Raw genomic sequence first — 17,035 nt, 5'->3', positions numbered from 1 at the left:
TTGGGCTATTATGAATAATGCTGCTATGAACATTCATGTACAAGTGTTTGTGTGAGCATATGTTTTCAGTTCTCCTGGGTGGAAATGTAAGAATGGAACTGCTGCATCATATGGAATGTCTATATTTAGCATTGGGAGGACCTACCAAACTTTTTCAAAGTAGCTGCACAATTTTACATTCCCATCAGCAATCTCTTCTCAATTTCACCAACACTTCTTATTTCTCTTTTTTGTTACAACCATTGTAGTAGATGTAAAGTGGTATTTCAGTGTGTTTCTGATTTGCATTTCCCTGATAGTTAATATTCTTAGGCATCTTTTCATGTGCTCATTGACAACTTTTATATCCTCCTTGGAGAAATGTGTATTTCAATCCTTTGTCCCTTTTGAAATCAGGTTATCTGTCTTTTACTGCTGAGTTGGAAGAATTCTTCTTATATACTTTAGATACAAGCTATTTGTCAGGGTTGAGTTTCTAATTTATTAATAATGTCCTATGAAACAGAAAAGCTTTGCATTTTGATGAAGTACAAATTATCTATTTTTTCTTTTGTTTCTTGTGCCTTTGGCATCACGTCTAAGAAATGATTATGAAACACAAAGTCACAAAGATTTACCCCTATGTTATCTTACAAGAGTTTTATAATTTTAGCTTTTACATTTGATCCAATTTGAGGTAATTTTCATATATTGGTGGCTCAGAAAGTAAAGCGTCTGCCTACAATGTGGGAGACCTGGGTTCAATTCCTGGATTGGAAAGATCTCCTGGAAAAGGAAATGGCAACCCACTCCAGTATTCTTGCCTGGAAAATCCCATGGATGGAGGAACCTGGTAGGCTACAGTCCATGGGGTGGCAAAGAGTCGAACACAACTGAGCGACTTCACTTTCACATATTCTGAGGTAGGAATTCCATTTCATTCATTTGCACATAACTATCTCATCCCAGAGTCATTGGTTGAAAATACTATTCTTTCCCCATTTAATTTTCTTAACACTCTTGTCAAAAATCACGTGAGTGTGTTAAGTCACTTCAGTGCCCAACTCTGCGCAACCCTACAGACTGTAGTCCACCAGACTCCTCTGTCCATGGGATTCTCCAGGCAAGAATACTGGAATGGTTTGCCATGCCCTCCTCCAGGGGATCTTCTGGACCCAGGGATCAAACCTAGGTCTTTCCATCTCCTGTGTTGGCAGGTGGGTTCTTTACCACTAGCGCCACCTGGGAAGCCCCTAACAAACATCAGCTGACTCTAAATGTGAGGGTTTACTTCTGGATTCTCAGGTCCTTGTATTAATCTAGATGCCTGTCCTTATGCCAATACCACAATGTCTTAATTACTGTTGCTATTTAAACTGTTTTGAAATGTTTGACTTTTCCAATTTTGTTATTTGTTAAGGCGGCATATTTTTTATTCATAGCATTTTATTTTTTATCTACATATCCCTTTTGTAGTTGATTTTGAAACAAAGACCTAGTGATAATTGTACATAAAAGCTGTCTTTTCCTCTTTGTGGAGGTGTCCTGTCATTCTCTGGGTTGATGTAAACACCAAAACTCCTCTTGCTGGAACTGACGGAGGCAAAGCTTCCAAACAAAAGCCTTCTGTGAAGGTGGCAGTTCTTCCTTCTTCCTCCAAGTTCCTTCTTAAAGCAGATCTCGTCTCTTTGCATTGTTTTTTTAAACTCTTGAGACCTTTAGGAGAATTGCTCTATCTCTGATAATTCCAGTCGAACTGCTCAAGCTGAAACTGAGTGAGTGAATGCATTAATAACAGGCTTTTCTATAAACTCCTTTGCTCTATACCTCTTTCCAATGCTCTCTTCCACATTACTAGGGAATAGTTGAGTCTCTACAAACGATCCATGGTCAATTGATGACATTAGTTGAATAAAAGCCAGTTTTAAATGTTAATAGCAGTTAACCAAAAAGAAATCCAAGTCTATAATTTCTAAAATTACTTTACCTATAAATACTTCATATATGTTGTTGCATATAGAAGTAGAACAACTAACACTTATGTAGTACTCTCAGTGTTCCAGACACTATTTAAGTGCTTTTCCTATTTTAACTCATTCATTCCTCTTAATGATACTACAAGGTACTATTATTTTCATCTCACAGATGAGGAAATCAATGCATGTGGAGATTAAGTAATTTGTTCAAGGTTACATTAGTATTAAGTTGCAGAGTCAAGCTGAAACTTGGACAACCTTGCTCCAAAGTGTGTGTGTGTGTGCCACCTGTTCATACCAACATGGTATAATACCATCACATGGTAGAGGTAATTAGAGAATACCACAACACATGATAGTGTGCAGTGTGGTTCAGAGAGTGTAAAAGCAATCAGAGAAGAAAGAGGTCCTTACGAATAGAAATGACTGGAAAAGAACTTCCTAAGTAGAGAAGATAGGAGAAGGCCATAGGTCAGTTTGCTCTAAGTAAATTTACCAAATGATCAAATTATCAAATGACAAATTTGCTAAAATTTGTCAAGAAATTCACTGCAGCTAGTTATGGTAACACTGCAGCTGTTACGTAAGAGCCATCCACATAGCTAAGAGCAGAAAGGGATAGAGGTATCTAAATTGTGAGACTGATAGTTATTTAACAAGTCTAACAAGTCTCTAGCTATAGGGTTATAGCAATGCTTCAAGAAAGCTGAAAAGTGAGGAAAGTCCCCAGTAAGGCAATGAGTTGGTCATTCAGTACATTAATCATTTGTGGAATTGATTTTTGGTGAACTGGCTTATGGCAAATTCACTGTCAATGAATTGATTTTTGCTGCATGCACCTGATTCAACATCTAGAACTGGAAGTTATGAACATTGGTTTGGTCCTACAATCCCCAAATCAATGACCTTGAATCCTTTTTTACTGTAACCTACAGTAAGGAATACACATTTGCACTTTACAGTGTGACCACACACACACATACACCCCCAAGATTCACATTGCTCTTACCTCAGGCAATGCACTCTGGTATTTTCTATTGTATTTCTTTTTTTTCCAAACTGGTTACAACACAATAAAATGATTTTGCAAGCATTCAATTGGTTATGACCTGCAGTTTAGAAAACCTCATAACAGAAAACCTGTTGTAACTTTGAATACACAGTACAAAGTTAATAGTCCTATAGCACCAGACTAACATGCGTAATACTATTTTGGAGAAAATAACGGATATAATTCTAACTCAGTGTTCCAGGATACAGTTCTCCACTTATAATGAAACAGGGAACATTCTGTCTATTAATACTCTAAATTCTGCTGTGAGGCTGTTGGGAGATCTTGCAGATCCAAATTGCTGGTATTGCTGCCGTGACCTGGTGGGTACCTGTGGAGCTAGTTAAGGGGCTGAGGGCAGGAGTATGCCTTGACCACCAGATGCCTCACTAGTGGGGCCCGTCCTTTTCCTCTACTAAATTTACCAGTTCCACTTTTCACTGCTAGAACTTGCTATCTGGTGACTGTAAGAATTGCTCTTTCCCTTGTTCCACTAATAAACCAAATGCTATTTTTCACTGCCTCTCCTATCCTGAAATCAAGTCATCAATCCTTCAAGCTTTTCTAAGAGGGGTATGGTGCTAGTGAAAAGAAGATGTAGATGGGCCACGTAGGAAAGAAAGGATTACACACAGATTCTTATGGTGGGTTGTCAAGTACAGCAACATTGATTTACCACCATCTTGAGAAAAACCAGACTTGGGCTGGTTTGACAGGGTTTTCAGGTCATCTGGCTATTTTAGGATATTATTTATAATTCAGTGACATATAAATATTAGAGGGAAAAATAATTTTTTTAAAGTATATCATGTGCTATCATATAATGTCCCTTCATTTACCATAGATTTAAACAATTTAGATGCTGGTTATACTTCAAGTGTAAAATGCTGAAGGCCTATTCTGCCCTTTTGAGTTCAATTAAATTTTTAATTACTTGGTAAATGGAACTTCAGGAAGGAGAAGTGACATTTCACTCAAAGACTTTTCTAAAGTTAAGAATTGAACAGCAATATTTTTATGTGCTATTGTTGGCTGATGACCAAACAACACTGTTGTTCAGTTTTAACCAACTCCATTCGTTCAATTCCAAGGGATTTGTACCAAACCTATTGAATGCTAGGACTTCCCCGGTGACTCAGCGGTAAAGAATCCACCTGCAATGCAGGAGCCACAGGAGACACAAGTTCAACGTCTGGGTCCTGGGTTGGGAAGATCCCCTGGAGGACGGCATGGCAACCCACTTCAGCGTTCTTGCCTGGAGAATCCCATGGACAGAGGAGCCCGGTGGGCTACAGTCCATAGGGTCGCAGAGAGCTGGACACGACATGACTGAAGAGACTTAGCACGCACGCACACACACTGAATGCTAACAGAAAAGACTGGAGTCAAAGATAAAGAATAAGGAAAATATCTGGGACTTACAAATCTCTGAGATTATGCTCTTTGCAGCTGGAATTTTCCATACTGGAGTCAACCCAAAACTTATTTTAAAGAGAAACTTTGATTAGCATTCCTTCAGTTACGAGGACATTATAAAGCAAAGTGTTTTCATGGCGCCTTTGTTTTAGATTATTTTTCTTTCTCATCCATGTGAGCATCTTTAGAAGAAAAAGAAGAGCTGCACTTTGAAACAGACTTCACTGAACAAGGTGAGTGTGAAGTATTCAGTGTGCAAAACTGAGAAAACACAAAACTGAAAGTATTATATCAGCATTTGAGTATCTTGAATGCCTACTGGGCCTGCTGAATGATCTCACTGAATGCATAAGAATCTGCTCTGGTCCCACATTCTCTGGTGTCACCCTGCTACCTCTGTGAGTTGAAGGGTTAACACTAATGAGGTGACATGGCAGGCATGGTCCCTGTTTCAGTTACTCAGCATCATTCTGAGAAATTTTATTACTTTTACCACCAACTAAACTTCCAGCTCCAATGAACTGCTGGGACATCTTGTGCTACTGCTCCCAATAGCACTGGCCCAGGACTGTGAGTGATTACGGTATGGTTGCTCAAAAAACCTTCAAATGCCTGGTACCTTATCAGCACTCGATAAATACTGGTTGACTGATTAAGTGCCGCCTGATTATTATACAAGAATACCTTTATTCTTCCTGGAAGCAGTGACATAGAGTGGGAAGAATACCAAATTTAGGGTTAGTAGCCTATCCTGCTAATTTGCCAGTCAAGTGATTTGGGGCAGGATGAAAAGTTCTCCCTGAGGCTCCATTTCCAAGTCTATAAAATGGGAGGAAGAAATCGGTCTCGAAAAAGAGTCGTGCGAGAAATAGGGTGACAGAACGTAAAACATCTGCCTCATGAGGGAAGTCTCAGCAAGCGCTGGGTGGATCAGATCCCAAATCACTCATTCTCAGGAATGAGTACGTCCCTAATGTTGCTCTTTCCACAAATAATTTTCTTCTATATATTTATTTTGTTCTCTGGATTATCTAGTATTCCTCCTCCCTTAAAAACAATCAACTCATTTTTGGCAAAGTACCGATGCAGGCAAAAATAATAGGAATATGAAATATTACAATGTCAATAAAAAAGGGAGGAAAACCTTCTTTGAGAAACTAGGAAGCTCACCAGATAGCTTCAGGCTCCTCTGTGTACATTAATAAGGGAGGCAATGAATCCAGTGGCAAATTCCCTGGGTTAAAACATTTGGAGCTTTTTACAGAGAATCCAACGGATTTAAGTTTATGTCATCCTCTCATCAGGGATGGTCTCCTGGCAGTCACCTAAGCTGGCATTATTGTTAGATTAATATGAAAATTTATGACAGATGCTGAAATACTTCCCTTTAAATAAAATGAAATTAACATCCACGGAAGAAGAAAGAGATACAAGAGAAGGGGCTAAAAATCAGCTGAATTAGAAGGGGCCACTCCAAACATATGCTCATCCTCTAAAGATACTAACAGCTTGGGTCTGGGACAGGCCAGACTGTTTGGGAGCTGCTTTTTCTCTTCTGTGAGACCAGAGGATAATCAGTAACTGCCACGTGAGTAGCAGAGCTGGGCCTGGGCCTGACACTCAGTGAGGAATACTGGTTGCAGACAACACTCTTGCAAAGTCCTGAGTCTCTTCAGCCTTCAATGCAGAACCTTAAGTACCACCCAACATGCAGTCAGCTGTTTCAGGATGATAATTCCTTTTAGGAAAAGATAGCAATTTTAAAATTGGCTTAGAAATGTCCTTATATTTCAGAAGATTTTGATTTCCAATGATATTCCCATATAATTTTCATCCCTGAAAATTTTAGTGTCTGAAAAATTAAAAAAACCTAAATCTTCTTGGAATTAGTTCAACTGGCTTTGTCACTAGCTCTTTCTAAAGGAGATGACTCTTCAAAAACAAAACTTTGAGACCCTCCGAGATATCAAGTGATTTAAAATAAGAGGAAGTGTTTATTTCCAAGGTCTTATTCTGTCTGGTCCACTGATATCTTATCTTAAAATGAGTTGGCACTCCAGTATTTTCATATGTGCTAATGAGCTATAACAACAGTTTCTGTTCAGTCACTAAATCGTGTTTAACTCTTTGCAACCCCATGGACTGCAGCACGTCAGGCTTCCCTGTCCTTCACTATCTTCCGGAGTTTGCTCAAACTCTTGTCGATTGCCCACCCATTTAAATGACTCTAGTAATAAAGAAGATAGTCTTGTGGTTTCCCCCAACATTAGGAGTGCTTCTCAAAGAAAACTCATTCTTAGTTTACCTTTCCCTCTCTCAGACTAGGGTAGGATATGACTTATTTTGTAGGTGACAAATTGAGGAGAGTAAATGCTTCCTTTGAAGCTTTCATATCTTACCATCTTGTCCTACAATTGGTCCTGCAGACACTCCGCCACTAAATCATCTGAAACAACAGATGCATCCTGCAATTACCAATAAATATGTGTTTGGGGAGGGCTCTCTGCAGACGTTTCCTGTGTTTTAGAGCCATTACTACATTGACACTTTTACTTTTTCATCTTAGAAATTACTTTTCTTTATAATTTAATTAGAGATGGAAGTCAGTGAAGGTGTCCTCTTAGCAAATGCAGAGCAGTACTAAACTGAGTCCCCAAATCAAGACTGTTTCCCTCACCTCATGAGTTGTATTTTTCACTTTTCTTTTTTAACTTTGCAATAACACTTTAATTTCTTAATGTACTTAAAAGCATGCTGTGTCCACAGTGTGCGCTGAATATATCACAAGGATCAGTCTTTCCATGTTACAATTCTTCCCCCCGCCTTTTTATTTTATATTGGAATATAGCCAATTAGTAGGCTTCCCAGATGGCTCAGTGGTAAAGAATCCAACTCCCAATGCAGGAGATGTGGGTTCGATTCCTAGGTTGGGAAGATTCCCTGGAGAAGGAAATGGCAACCTACTCCAGTATTCTTGCCTGGGACATCCCATGGACAGAGGAGCCTAGCATGTTACAGTCCATGGGGTCACAAAAAAGTCAGATATGGCTTAGTAACTAAACGACATAGACAATTATCAATATTGTGATAGTTTCAGATGGACAGTAAAGGGACTCAGCCATACATATAAATGTATCCATTTATTCTCCCCCAAACTTCCCCCCGATCCAGGCTGCCACATAACACTGAGCAGAGTTCCCTGTGCTATACAGTAGGAGTTTGCTGGTTATCATTTTAAATATACTAGTGTGTACATGGCAATCTCAAGCTCCCTAATTATCCTTTCCCTAACTTACCTTGTAAATAAGTTTGTATCATTTCTTTTTAGATTCCACATGTAAAGGATGTCATACAACATTTCTCCTTCTCTGACTTATTTCACTTAGTATGACAATCTGTAGGTCCATCCATGTTGCTGAAAATGACATGATTTCATTCTTTTCAATGACTGAGGAATATTTCATTGTATACATGTACAGCCATGAAATTAAAAGACGCTTACTCCTTGGAAGGAAACTTATGACCAACCTAGATAGCATATTCAAAAGCAGAGACATTACTTTGCCAACAAAGGTCCGTCTAGTCAAGGCTATGGTTTTTCCAGTGGTCATGTATGGATGTGAGAGTTGGTCTGTGAAGAAGGCTGAGGGCTGAAGAATTCATGCTTTTGAACTGTGGTGTTGGAGAAGACTCCTGAGTCCCTTGGCCTGCAAGGAGATCCAACCAGTCCATTCTGAAGGAGATCAGCCCTGGGATTTCTTTGGAAGGAATGATGCTAAAGCTGAAACTCCAGTACTTTGGCCACCTCATGTGAAGAGTTGACTCATTGGAAAAGACTCTGATGCTGGGAGGGACTAGGGGCAGGAGTAGAAGGGGATGACAGAGGATGAGATGACTGGATGGCATCACCGACTCGATGAACGTGAGTTTGAGTGAACTCCGGGAGTTGGTGATGGACAGGGAGGCCTGGTGTGCTGCAGTTCACGGGGTCGCAAAGAGTCCGACACGACTGAACTGACTGAACTGAACCGTATCTTCTTTATCCATTTACCACGTCTTAGCTATTGTAAACAGTGGTGCAGTTAACACTGGGGTGCAAGTATCTTCTTGAACTATGGTTTTCTCCAGATATATGCCCAGGAGTGGGATTTCAGGGTTATATGGTAGCGCTGTGTTTAGTTTTTTAAGGAACCTCCATACTGTTCTCCATAGTGATTTAACCAATTTACATTCCAACCAACAGTGTAGGAGGGTTCTCTTTTCTCTGTAACCTCTCCAGTATTCATTGTTTGTAGATTTTTTTTGATGATGGCCATTCTGACCAATGTGAGGTGATACCTCATTACAGCTTTGATTTGCATTTCTCTAATAATTAGTGATGCTTAGTATCTTTTCATGCGCTTTTTGGCCACCTACATGTCCTTTTGGAAGGATGGGGGAAGGGACAGTTGGGGAGTTTGGGATCAACATGTACACACTGCTATATTTAAAATGGATAACCAATAAGGACCTACTGTATAGCACATGGAACTCTGCTCAATGCTACGTAGCAGCCTGAATGGGAGGGGACTTTGAGGGAGACTGGATACATGTATATGTATGGCTGCAGTCCACCTGAAATTATCACAACATTTTTAATTGGCTACACTCCAATATAAAATAAAAAGTTTTTAAAAAATTTAACGTCTATGAAGTACTTATCACATACTGCCATATAGTAAATGCTCAATAAATAATTTATAACTGTTAATAATTTTTAACTTCCTATGCTTCCTGGAAACTTTCCAAGATCCTCTTCCTACAAACTTTCAGATTTGTTTCATGTTACAGATATGACTCCTTTTCTGTCATTCTCTTCTTCTGTATTTCGGAGTCCCACTCCTCAGTTCTTTCTCCCCTTTTCCCTTCCTTCTCTCTTTACATCCCTCCTTCTCTCTCTCTCTCTCCCTTCAATTATTGCCAATAAGAGCTAATTATAATGCATATAGAAATTAATTATCACCTTCTTCTAAAGAAAGGGCACAGTTACATTTGCAAATGAACTCATATCACTTTCAGGAAAGAGAACTTCTTCCTCATTAGGGAGCAAATGTGATTGATGCTCAGATCCTATGGAGTCTTAGATAGCTTGTGTTTGGTAGCGACCTGTCTCAGCTGGTAAGGAATCTGCTTGCAATGCAGAAGACCCTTGTTCAATCCCTGGATTAGGAAGATCCCCTGGAGTAGGACATGGCAACCCACTCCAGTATTCTTGCCTGAAGAATCCCATGGACAGAGGAGCCTGGTGGGCTACAGTCCATAGGATCACAAAGAGTCAGACACGACTGAGTGACTAAGCACAGCACAGGACACAGCGACCTAAGTCAACCCCCGTTACTTGAGCATCTACTACATGCAAGGCACTGAGCTAGGGGCTCTGGGGAGGCAAGGATGATGAAGAGGAGATGGTCCCTCCCTCTGGGGTCTTATTAGCCGGTGGAAAATGTTGACATGGACACAAGTGGCTCTCATGTAAGGCAGGCTCTGGAAGTTCTAGGGAAAGGGCATCTTCTCACTTTCTGTACCCCCAGCACCCAGAAGGGGCCTGCCTGTTAGCAGGTGCTTAAAAGTACTTCCTTCAGACGTAGGCAGGAGGATAGAAGTGCACCATGTGTCACAAATTTGGAGAACAAATGTTTTAAAGAACACACAGCTGCCCTGGTCACTTGGGTCTGGGGTGCGGTGCTGGCTCAGCGTGATGCATAACCCTAAACTCCTGTTCTCGAGATCGATGCCTCTCAGGATCCAGAGATGCATTGTTTCACACGCCTTGTCCCCTAGTCTTGACAGGTCAAGAAGGTCTGTGGCTATACTGCTGCCCATGTTGGAGATCAACATTAATTTATAGTTGGGGAGAATCTTACTAGTAGATGTATTCAATAAGAGAAGAGAAAAATAAGCTAACTTGTCAAATCTGTCCCTCTGATAACAGGAATGCAATGGATTCCTGAACAACCGCATGTCATATCCTAGGCGTCCGAGTGTCCATGTCCTTGCTTTTCTTTTTGACCTATCTCGTGGGTCCTGGGCTACTCACTCATTGGGCCAGTATTCACAACAGTAACACACAAACGCTAAGAAAAAATTTGCAATATTAAGTAATGTATATGACCTAGATTTGTATTTGTGTAGGTATAGACAAATCATGTGAAGTATGTTGCTATTCCTTACATTGGCAACCGTATGGATATTGAATGCTAGGATTGCAAATAGTTTGATCCTAATAAAATACTTGATTACATTTAATTAAATTTTTTTTTAATTTTAAATTCAATTTTAAATATTTTTTATTTAAAAATTTGATATATCTTTAGTCCTCATCCAGTTAGCCCATCAATGGAACACCAGATATAAATATAATTGTCTTTAATATTTTGTTGCCAGTCATGTAAAAAAAATCACAACTTTACACAGTGTTCAGTTTTGTCTTTATGAAAGTATATATATCAAGGTAGAAGCCTAAAATATATTTTATCCACTGTTGGTTTACATTCTGACTTTTAACTAATTTAAAATGTTGTTATGGGGCCTTCATGTGTACTTACCCTGCCCCTTCAAAGGTTAAGAATGGGCCAGGCCCAGGGGTGGTGGTGGCCAGAGTTTGGGTGTGGACTGGATTTAAGGAAGAGTTTTCAGAAGAAGAGGGCTCATAGGTTAGAGTGGAGGAAAAGATAGCATGACCTGCTCCCAACCTGGGGAACAGATATTGTGGTGGGAGCCCAGGTACAAGACAGGGTGAACTGTGCTGAGAACCCAGCAGTCAACGGTGGTAGGCTGGGCGTGTGATGAAGGCAGGTGGCAGGTCTATGCTGATCTCATTTCTTGACTTTGAGTGGTGCCCAGCACACAGGAGCAAATGCGTTTAATATTTGATAAATGAAAGAAAGAAGGAATTTGGACTCTATGTAACACGGAACCACTGAAGAGTTTGAGTAGAGGTGATAGAATCAGAACTGTAGTTAAGAAAGAAACTGACAAGGGTGCCTGAAATTTATTTGAAAGTTTAGCTATTGGAGGTAGAAAGAGTAATATGCTAACCTACATGTTACTAATTTATATCTATTGTGATTTGTTATTTCCTGAACATACAAATGTGGATATTTGTAATTATACAGAATGAATGAAAAAAGAAATCTGGAATCTGCACTCTATATTCTATGTAATATGGAACCACTAAAGAGTTGGAGGCCTAACTAGACGTTTAATGGTCCATAAAACTCCTAAGTTTTAGGTATAATGGCTCTAGGGCTGTGCTGTCTGGTGACACTGGTCACTGTCTATATGTGCCTTTTGAGCATCTGAAATGTGACTCAAATGATGTTCAATATGTTCTGAAGAGTAAAAAACACACTGGATTTCAAAGATGTAGTAAAAAAATAATGACAAAATCTCATTAGTAATATTTTATATATTGATTACATACTGAAAAAGTAATATTTTGGATATACTGTATAAATTACATTATTGAAATTAATTTCACTTGCTTCTTTTTAGTTTTTCTAATGTGGCTACTAGGAGATTTAAAATTACATATGAGCCTTGCATTTGCAGCTTGCATTAGATTTTATCAGAGGGCACTGCTCTAGTGGATATCACTTTTGTATACTTCTTTAGCAGTTTTTACCCCAAAACAATGCAAATCAATTACAAAATGAAGGCACAAATGTTGCAAAAGATGAAGAAGTTGACTAAACCACCAGAAGTGACACCAAACTTCCTAGATCATGTGTAAGGTCTTGTCAGCATAGGATTTAGCAGAGTTGGACCAGTGGACCACTAAGAGAAAACCAACAAGGACATTGATTCAAAGAAAGAAACTGAATATTACAGAAGGACCTTGGAGAAATGTACGAAGTCTTCAAATATATACATATATATTTTTTGGAAAAATGATAGTCATGATTAAGCCATAAAACTTAAACAGAAGAATATTGCCTTATACACCAAAAAAGAGCAACCAACAGGGTTCAACAGAATTCAAAGAATCATTCAGAGTTGCAAAGGTAAGTAGAATTTGGCTAACTGTGAGATAAATCAAATTTCCTTAGTTGCAGTTTTAAATATAAAATCCCGATTCAGCTGGCTTTCATTATTCACTACAAAAATTTAGTTTCTGATTTTAAATACTTTCAAATATAAGCAAAATATTTAGATGGCTGGTTAATAAAAAGGAATCTCATACGTATATATAGTATAAACTATTTTCCTTTAGATTAAAACATAAGCAACAGGGTTTTGTCTTGTATATTTTGGGGGTTTTAACCAGTATTTGGGTGGAGGGCCTTGGTCTTTTGAGTATGGGTCCACTATCCAGAGGCTTTCTCACATTTCTCATGGTCTACAGTTTTCACTCTCTTTCAAGCAAAGTGAAAACTGAGAGACATGTACAAAGTTCTTATAGAATTGAATGCTTTTTTCTCCACTCTTTCACAATCCTCATATCCATAACTGATTTGACAGAGACTCTTTTCAGTGTCTCGCTTTCACTCATTCTTTCAAGGCATTTAACTTAGTTTTCATCGGAATAACTTTTTGTTTTGCACTTACATAGTCATGTTTAATAGGACTTAATTAAATTCTATAAGGACAGTTACAGCAGCTATAGTCAGATTTGGGAACAAATATGGTGGATTCGCTGAGGTCCATAACTCAAATGGTGGGAGCAGAAGTGAGCAGGTATCATGAGCGTTCATTATGCTGCAGCATCCCTCTGCCTGCTGCACACCACACCAGGAATGACAGGTATCTGTTAATAGATGAGTCAGTAAGTGGAGGTTGGTGAAGAAGCTTTCTGCTATAATGTCACCTACTGGCGTGCTGTGATTCATGGGGTCGCAAAGAGTCGGACATAACTGAGCAACTGAACTGACTGAACAGTGTACTTGCAAAAGGTCAACTATCCCATAAATGACAAGATTTCCTGACTCAGGACATCTGGAAACACTTGGAAATATGGACAGAGAACAGAGAAACCAAGTTCTCACCCCAACTCTCCTGCAAGTATTCCATAATAATATTTATAACTCTGATAGGATACCAGCTTTTACTCTATTCTCAAGGTTATCTTCTTACTCTTTATGTCTACCTAAGACAAAGATTTCACAGGGGAGTGAAACCCCACACACAGATGGATCTGAAATTCTAGCAGAGTCAACTTGATGAATACCCACTAATAAAAATATTTGCAAATGGATTGTTTTACTTTTGTAAATATGAAAAACAACAAACAATATCTCAAGAGAAGAAAATTGCTTGTGTGTGCATAATAGGTATTTAAGAAACACAAGGTGAGTGATATACAGACTGAAATATTTCTGCCAGTGCCTATTAAATTTGTTCATTCTACATCAGTGTTTATGCACAAGAAGGAAATGCACCAATATTAAACTGGATCCTCCAAATGAGTGAGATTCAGGAACTGAAGTATGACTTAGGTGATTCCCAGAAGCACCATGTGGAAGCAGTGATCTGTAAAATATTGACGTAAAGTTTACCAAAGTTGTCATAGCATAAATGAAATTACTGCAACATTTGTGTCTGAGAGAGAATAGAAATAAAGAGGTTGGAAATAGGAACTGGAATTTTCAGTGTACAAGCAAACTTGGAAGAGTCACAAGTCTCCTTTATGTCATTAAAGAAATCAAATTAAGGCAATTTGACATATATCTTTACGCAGTAATATAAAGCAGGACCCAGCAGCACCAAACTAGAGACAGAATTTTAACCAGGCTTAAGACGCAAAAATTTTGGTAGCAATTCAACAGGTTAAAGTTTCTTCAAAGAAGACTTTATATCAACATATGATGGAGGAAGAACACCCTTTTCAGTCAAGCACATCCTTTATAATTCTTCCTTAAAAAATAAGTTTGTCAGGGCAAGGTGCATAATGACAACTCGAATATATACACAAAAGATTAAAGGGGGAAATCACTCAAAGCACCAAAAACCAGGTGAAAGACCAGCACTTAAGGTTTTGCCATGGCGGTGTGATGGATGGAGGCCAGAGACTGTGGCTAGTTGATAGTACTGTGCTCTTCTCACTCGGTCCCGTTTTCATCACTGTGCACAAATGAAGAGGCTGAAGTAAATGTTTTACTGGATCCCGTTCTGTTTTGCTACTCTGGCCAAACTTCAAAATTGGAACAATTTTGAAAAGCTAAAGGCATCTACCTACTTTTCTCATTTACAGTTAACTAAGTACATGTGTTTAAATTTAAAGGTTTTCTAATCTAAATAAGAAAGAAGTTTATCCTTCCCAACGTAGGTTTTGGTGGGTGTAACAATCCGGGAAGACCTAGGAAATAACTACTGTTTGCTTTGGATGATACACTTGGCTACCATTAAAAGACTGTATAATCATAGCCTAACTGTAGACTTCAAATTCTAACAGATTTATCTAAAGTTTCAAAATTTGTACCGTTGGATGTAACTAAAACTAGCTTATGGCAGACTTCGTAGCAGTTAACACAGAGCTAATATGAAATCTGAAGCCGCTTTAAAAATCCCTCGGATATCACCATCCTCCTCAGTTACCATTTATAGCCAAGAAAGAGGTTTTCATTTTATCTATTTCCAAGAAATCAAAGGAATTATTTTGTAGACAGTTTAGACTTTTGTCTAAATATATGAACACTGACAAGTTAGCGCTCTCCTTTCTCTTCCTGAGCAGCTCTCTCCCTCCACGACGCTCCCCGACCCTACCCGCCCCCGCCTTAATCTCTGTTTCACAAAGTAAATCTAGGGACTCGGTTCCGGGCTAGAGGGAGATTTCTCAGCACTGACACACCGGCTGGAGGAAAAGAAGGGAGGGGAGAAGTAAACGCGACAGGGAAGCCAGAAGAAAGGTCTAAAATCATTAACATGTAAATGGTGCTTTTCCATTCCAAAGCACCTTATCGCCAGACGCCCTCAGGGACTAACAGGGTTCGTGACGCCGCTCTGGGTAGCTCGGGCTCCGCGGGGGTGGGGGCGGAGGGAACCCGACTGCAGCCCGACCCTGCGGGGAAGAGGGACGTGCAGCCAGAGGCATAGGGCTCGGGGAGGGTCAGAACCTGGCGGAGGATGACAGCAGCCAGGACTTCCTGGTTCCTTCCCCAAACATGCTGTGGTCCTGCATATCTGCCTTTCCCAAAGACAGCGGAGGAAAAAAAAAAAAAAGGAAAAAGATTTATAACGATTCACCTCGACCACCCCCCCCACTCCGACCCCATTGCCCGGTCCTCTCGATCTCCCTCTAGCTGGGGGCGAAACAGTGGGTGAAGAGGATGTCCCAAACCTGGGATTTCAGGTTTGGAACACGATATTCCAGAAACTTCTGTTTTATTTGTAGCACGATCTGGGGGTGGGCAAAAGATGAGGAAAGCTTTTTTTATATATAAACTTGTGTTCTGGGTCCGCGGCATCACGTCAGCTGAACACTGGGTTTCTTTTGCTTTGCAGCAGGCGAGCGCCCCGGGCGCCACCTGCGCGTCCCGCGCGGAGTGGAGGCGGGGGCGGGGGTAGGTCGGTCCGCGCCCGGGTTCCCCGACGCCCACTGCAACGGGCATGCGAATGACAGACTGCAGACCCTCTGGCTTGCGCCCCCTTCAACGCACCGTCCATCAAAGCTCGAATTGCAATTCCCTTAGGGCGAGCGCCGGCCAAGCCGGGCCGAGATTGCGGCGGAGAGGAAGCGGAGCTCAGCCGCCGAGGCTCCTCCTCTCGCCGGTGCAGCCCGGGACTACCTGGCGGCACGGCGGGTGAGGCGCGCGAACCCTAGCGCGCCCCCGCAGCGGCCCCCTCGGCAGCCACCTCGGCGGCCCGCGCGCGGGGCTGAGCTAAGAGCCCACTCCCCACCAAAACCGGCGGTTCGCCGTCCCTGCCGTCCTCCCCCCACCGAACCCCACGCGCCCTCCCGTCCGTCAGTCCCGGCCGGGGGCCCGAAGCGCCGCGCTCACGCAGTTGGCGCAGCCAGCCCTACGCTAGAGGCGCAGAGCCCGCCCTCCGCCCCCTGCACTCTCCCCGCCCCCTCCCTCCCTCGCAGGGGCCGAGCGAATGTAGCCCGCGAGAGAAAATGGCGGCGGCGGCGGGGAATCGCGCCTCGTCCTCGGGATTCCCGGGCGCCGGGGCGGCGAGCCCCGAAGCGGGCGGCGGCAGAGGGGCCCTCAAGGCGAGCAGCGCGCCCGCGGCAGCCGCGGGGCTGCTGCGGGAGGCGGGCAGTGGGGGCCGTGAGCGGGCGGACTGGAGGCGGCGGCAGCTGCGCAAAGTGCGGAGTGTGGAGCTGGACCAGCTGCCCGAGCCGCCGCTTTTCCTCGCCGCCTCGCCGCCGTCCTCCTCCACTTCCCCGTCGCCGGAGCCCCCGGACGCGGCGGCGGGCGGGAGCGGTTTCCAGCCTGTGGCGGTGCCGCCGCCCCACGGAGCCGCGAGCCGCGGTGGCGCCCACCCTGCCGAGCCGGCGGCCGCACCGGACAGCGGCGCCCAGAGCCCCGCGGGGGCCGAGCCGGGGGAGAAGCGGACGCCCGCCGCCGAGCCGACTGCGGCGGCCCCGGCTGGGTGAGCAGCGCGGCCCGGGGAGCGGCGGGGACTTGGGGGGCTG

The 17,035-nt window shown here is 42.1% G+C and overlaps 1 protein-coding gene across 1 annotated transcript in view; it reads left to right on the top strand.

The window, feature by feature from the left end:
- Positions 1 to 16,489: 16,489 nt before the first annotated feature.
- MAP3K1 (mitogen-activated protein kinase kinase kinase 1) overlaps positions 16,490 to 17,035 on the top strand; it is a 77,286-nt gene continuing 76,740 nt past the window's right edge. The window contains exon 1 of the mRNA XM_019982908.2: positions 16,490 to 16,992. Within this exon, the coding sequence (XP_019838467.2) occupies positions 16,514 to 16,992 (479 nt within the window). The 5' untranslated portion in view covers positions 16,490 to 16,513. The remainder of the gene's footprint in view (positions 16,993 to 17,035) is intronic.

This window comes from Bos indicus, chromosome 20, assembly GCF_029378745.1.
Source record: "Bos indicus isolate NIAB-ARS_2022 breed Sahiwal x Tharparkar chromosome 20, NIAB-ARS_B.indTharparkar_mat_pri_1.0, whole genome shotgun sequence".
NCBI lineage: Eukaryota > Metazoa > Chordata > Mammalia > Artiodactyla > Bovidae > Bos > Bos indicus.
The sequence above is the reverse complement of the archived record's forward strand: the minus strand, read 5'-3'. Positions and strand labels throughout refer to the sequence as shown.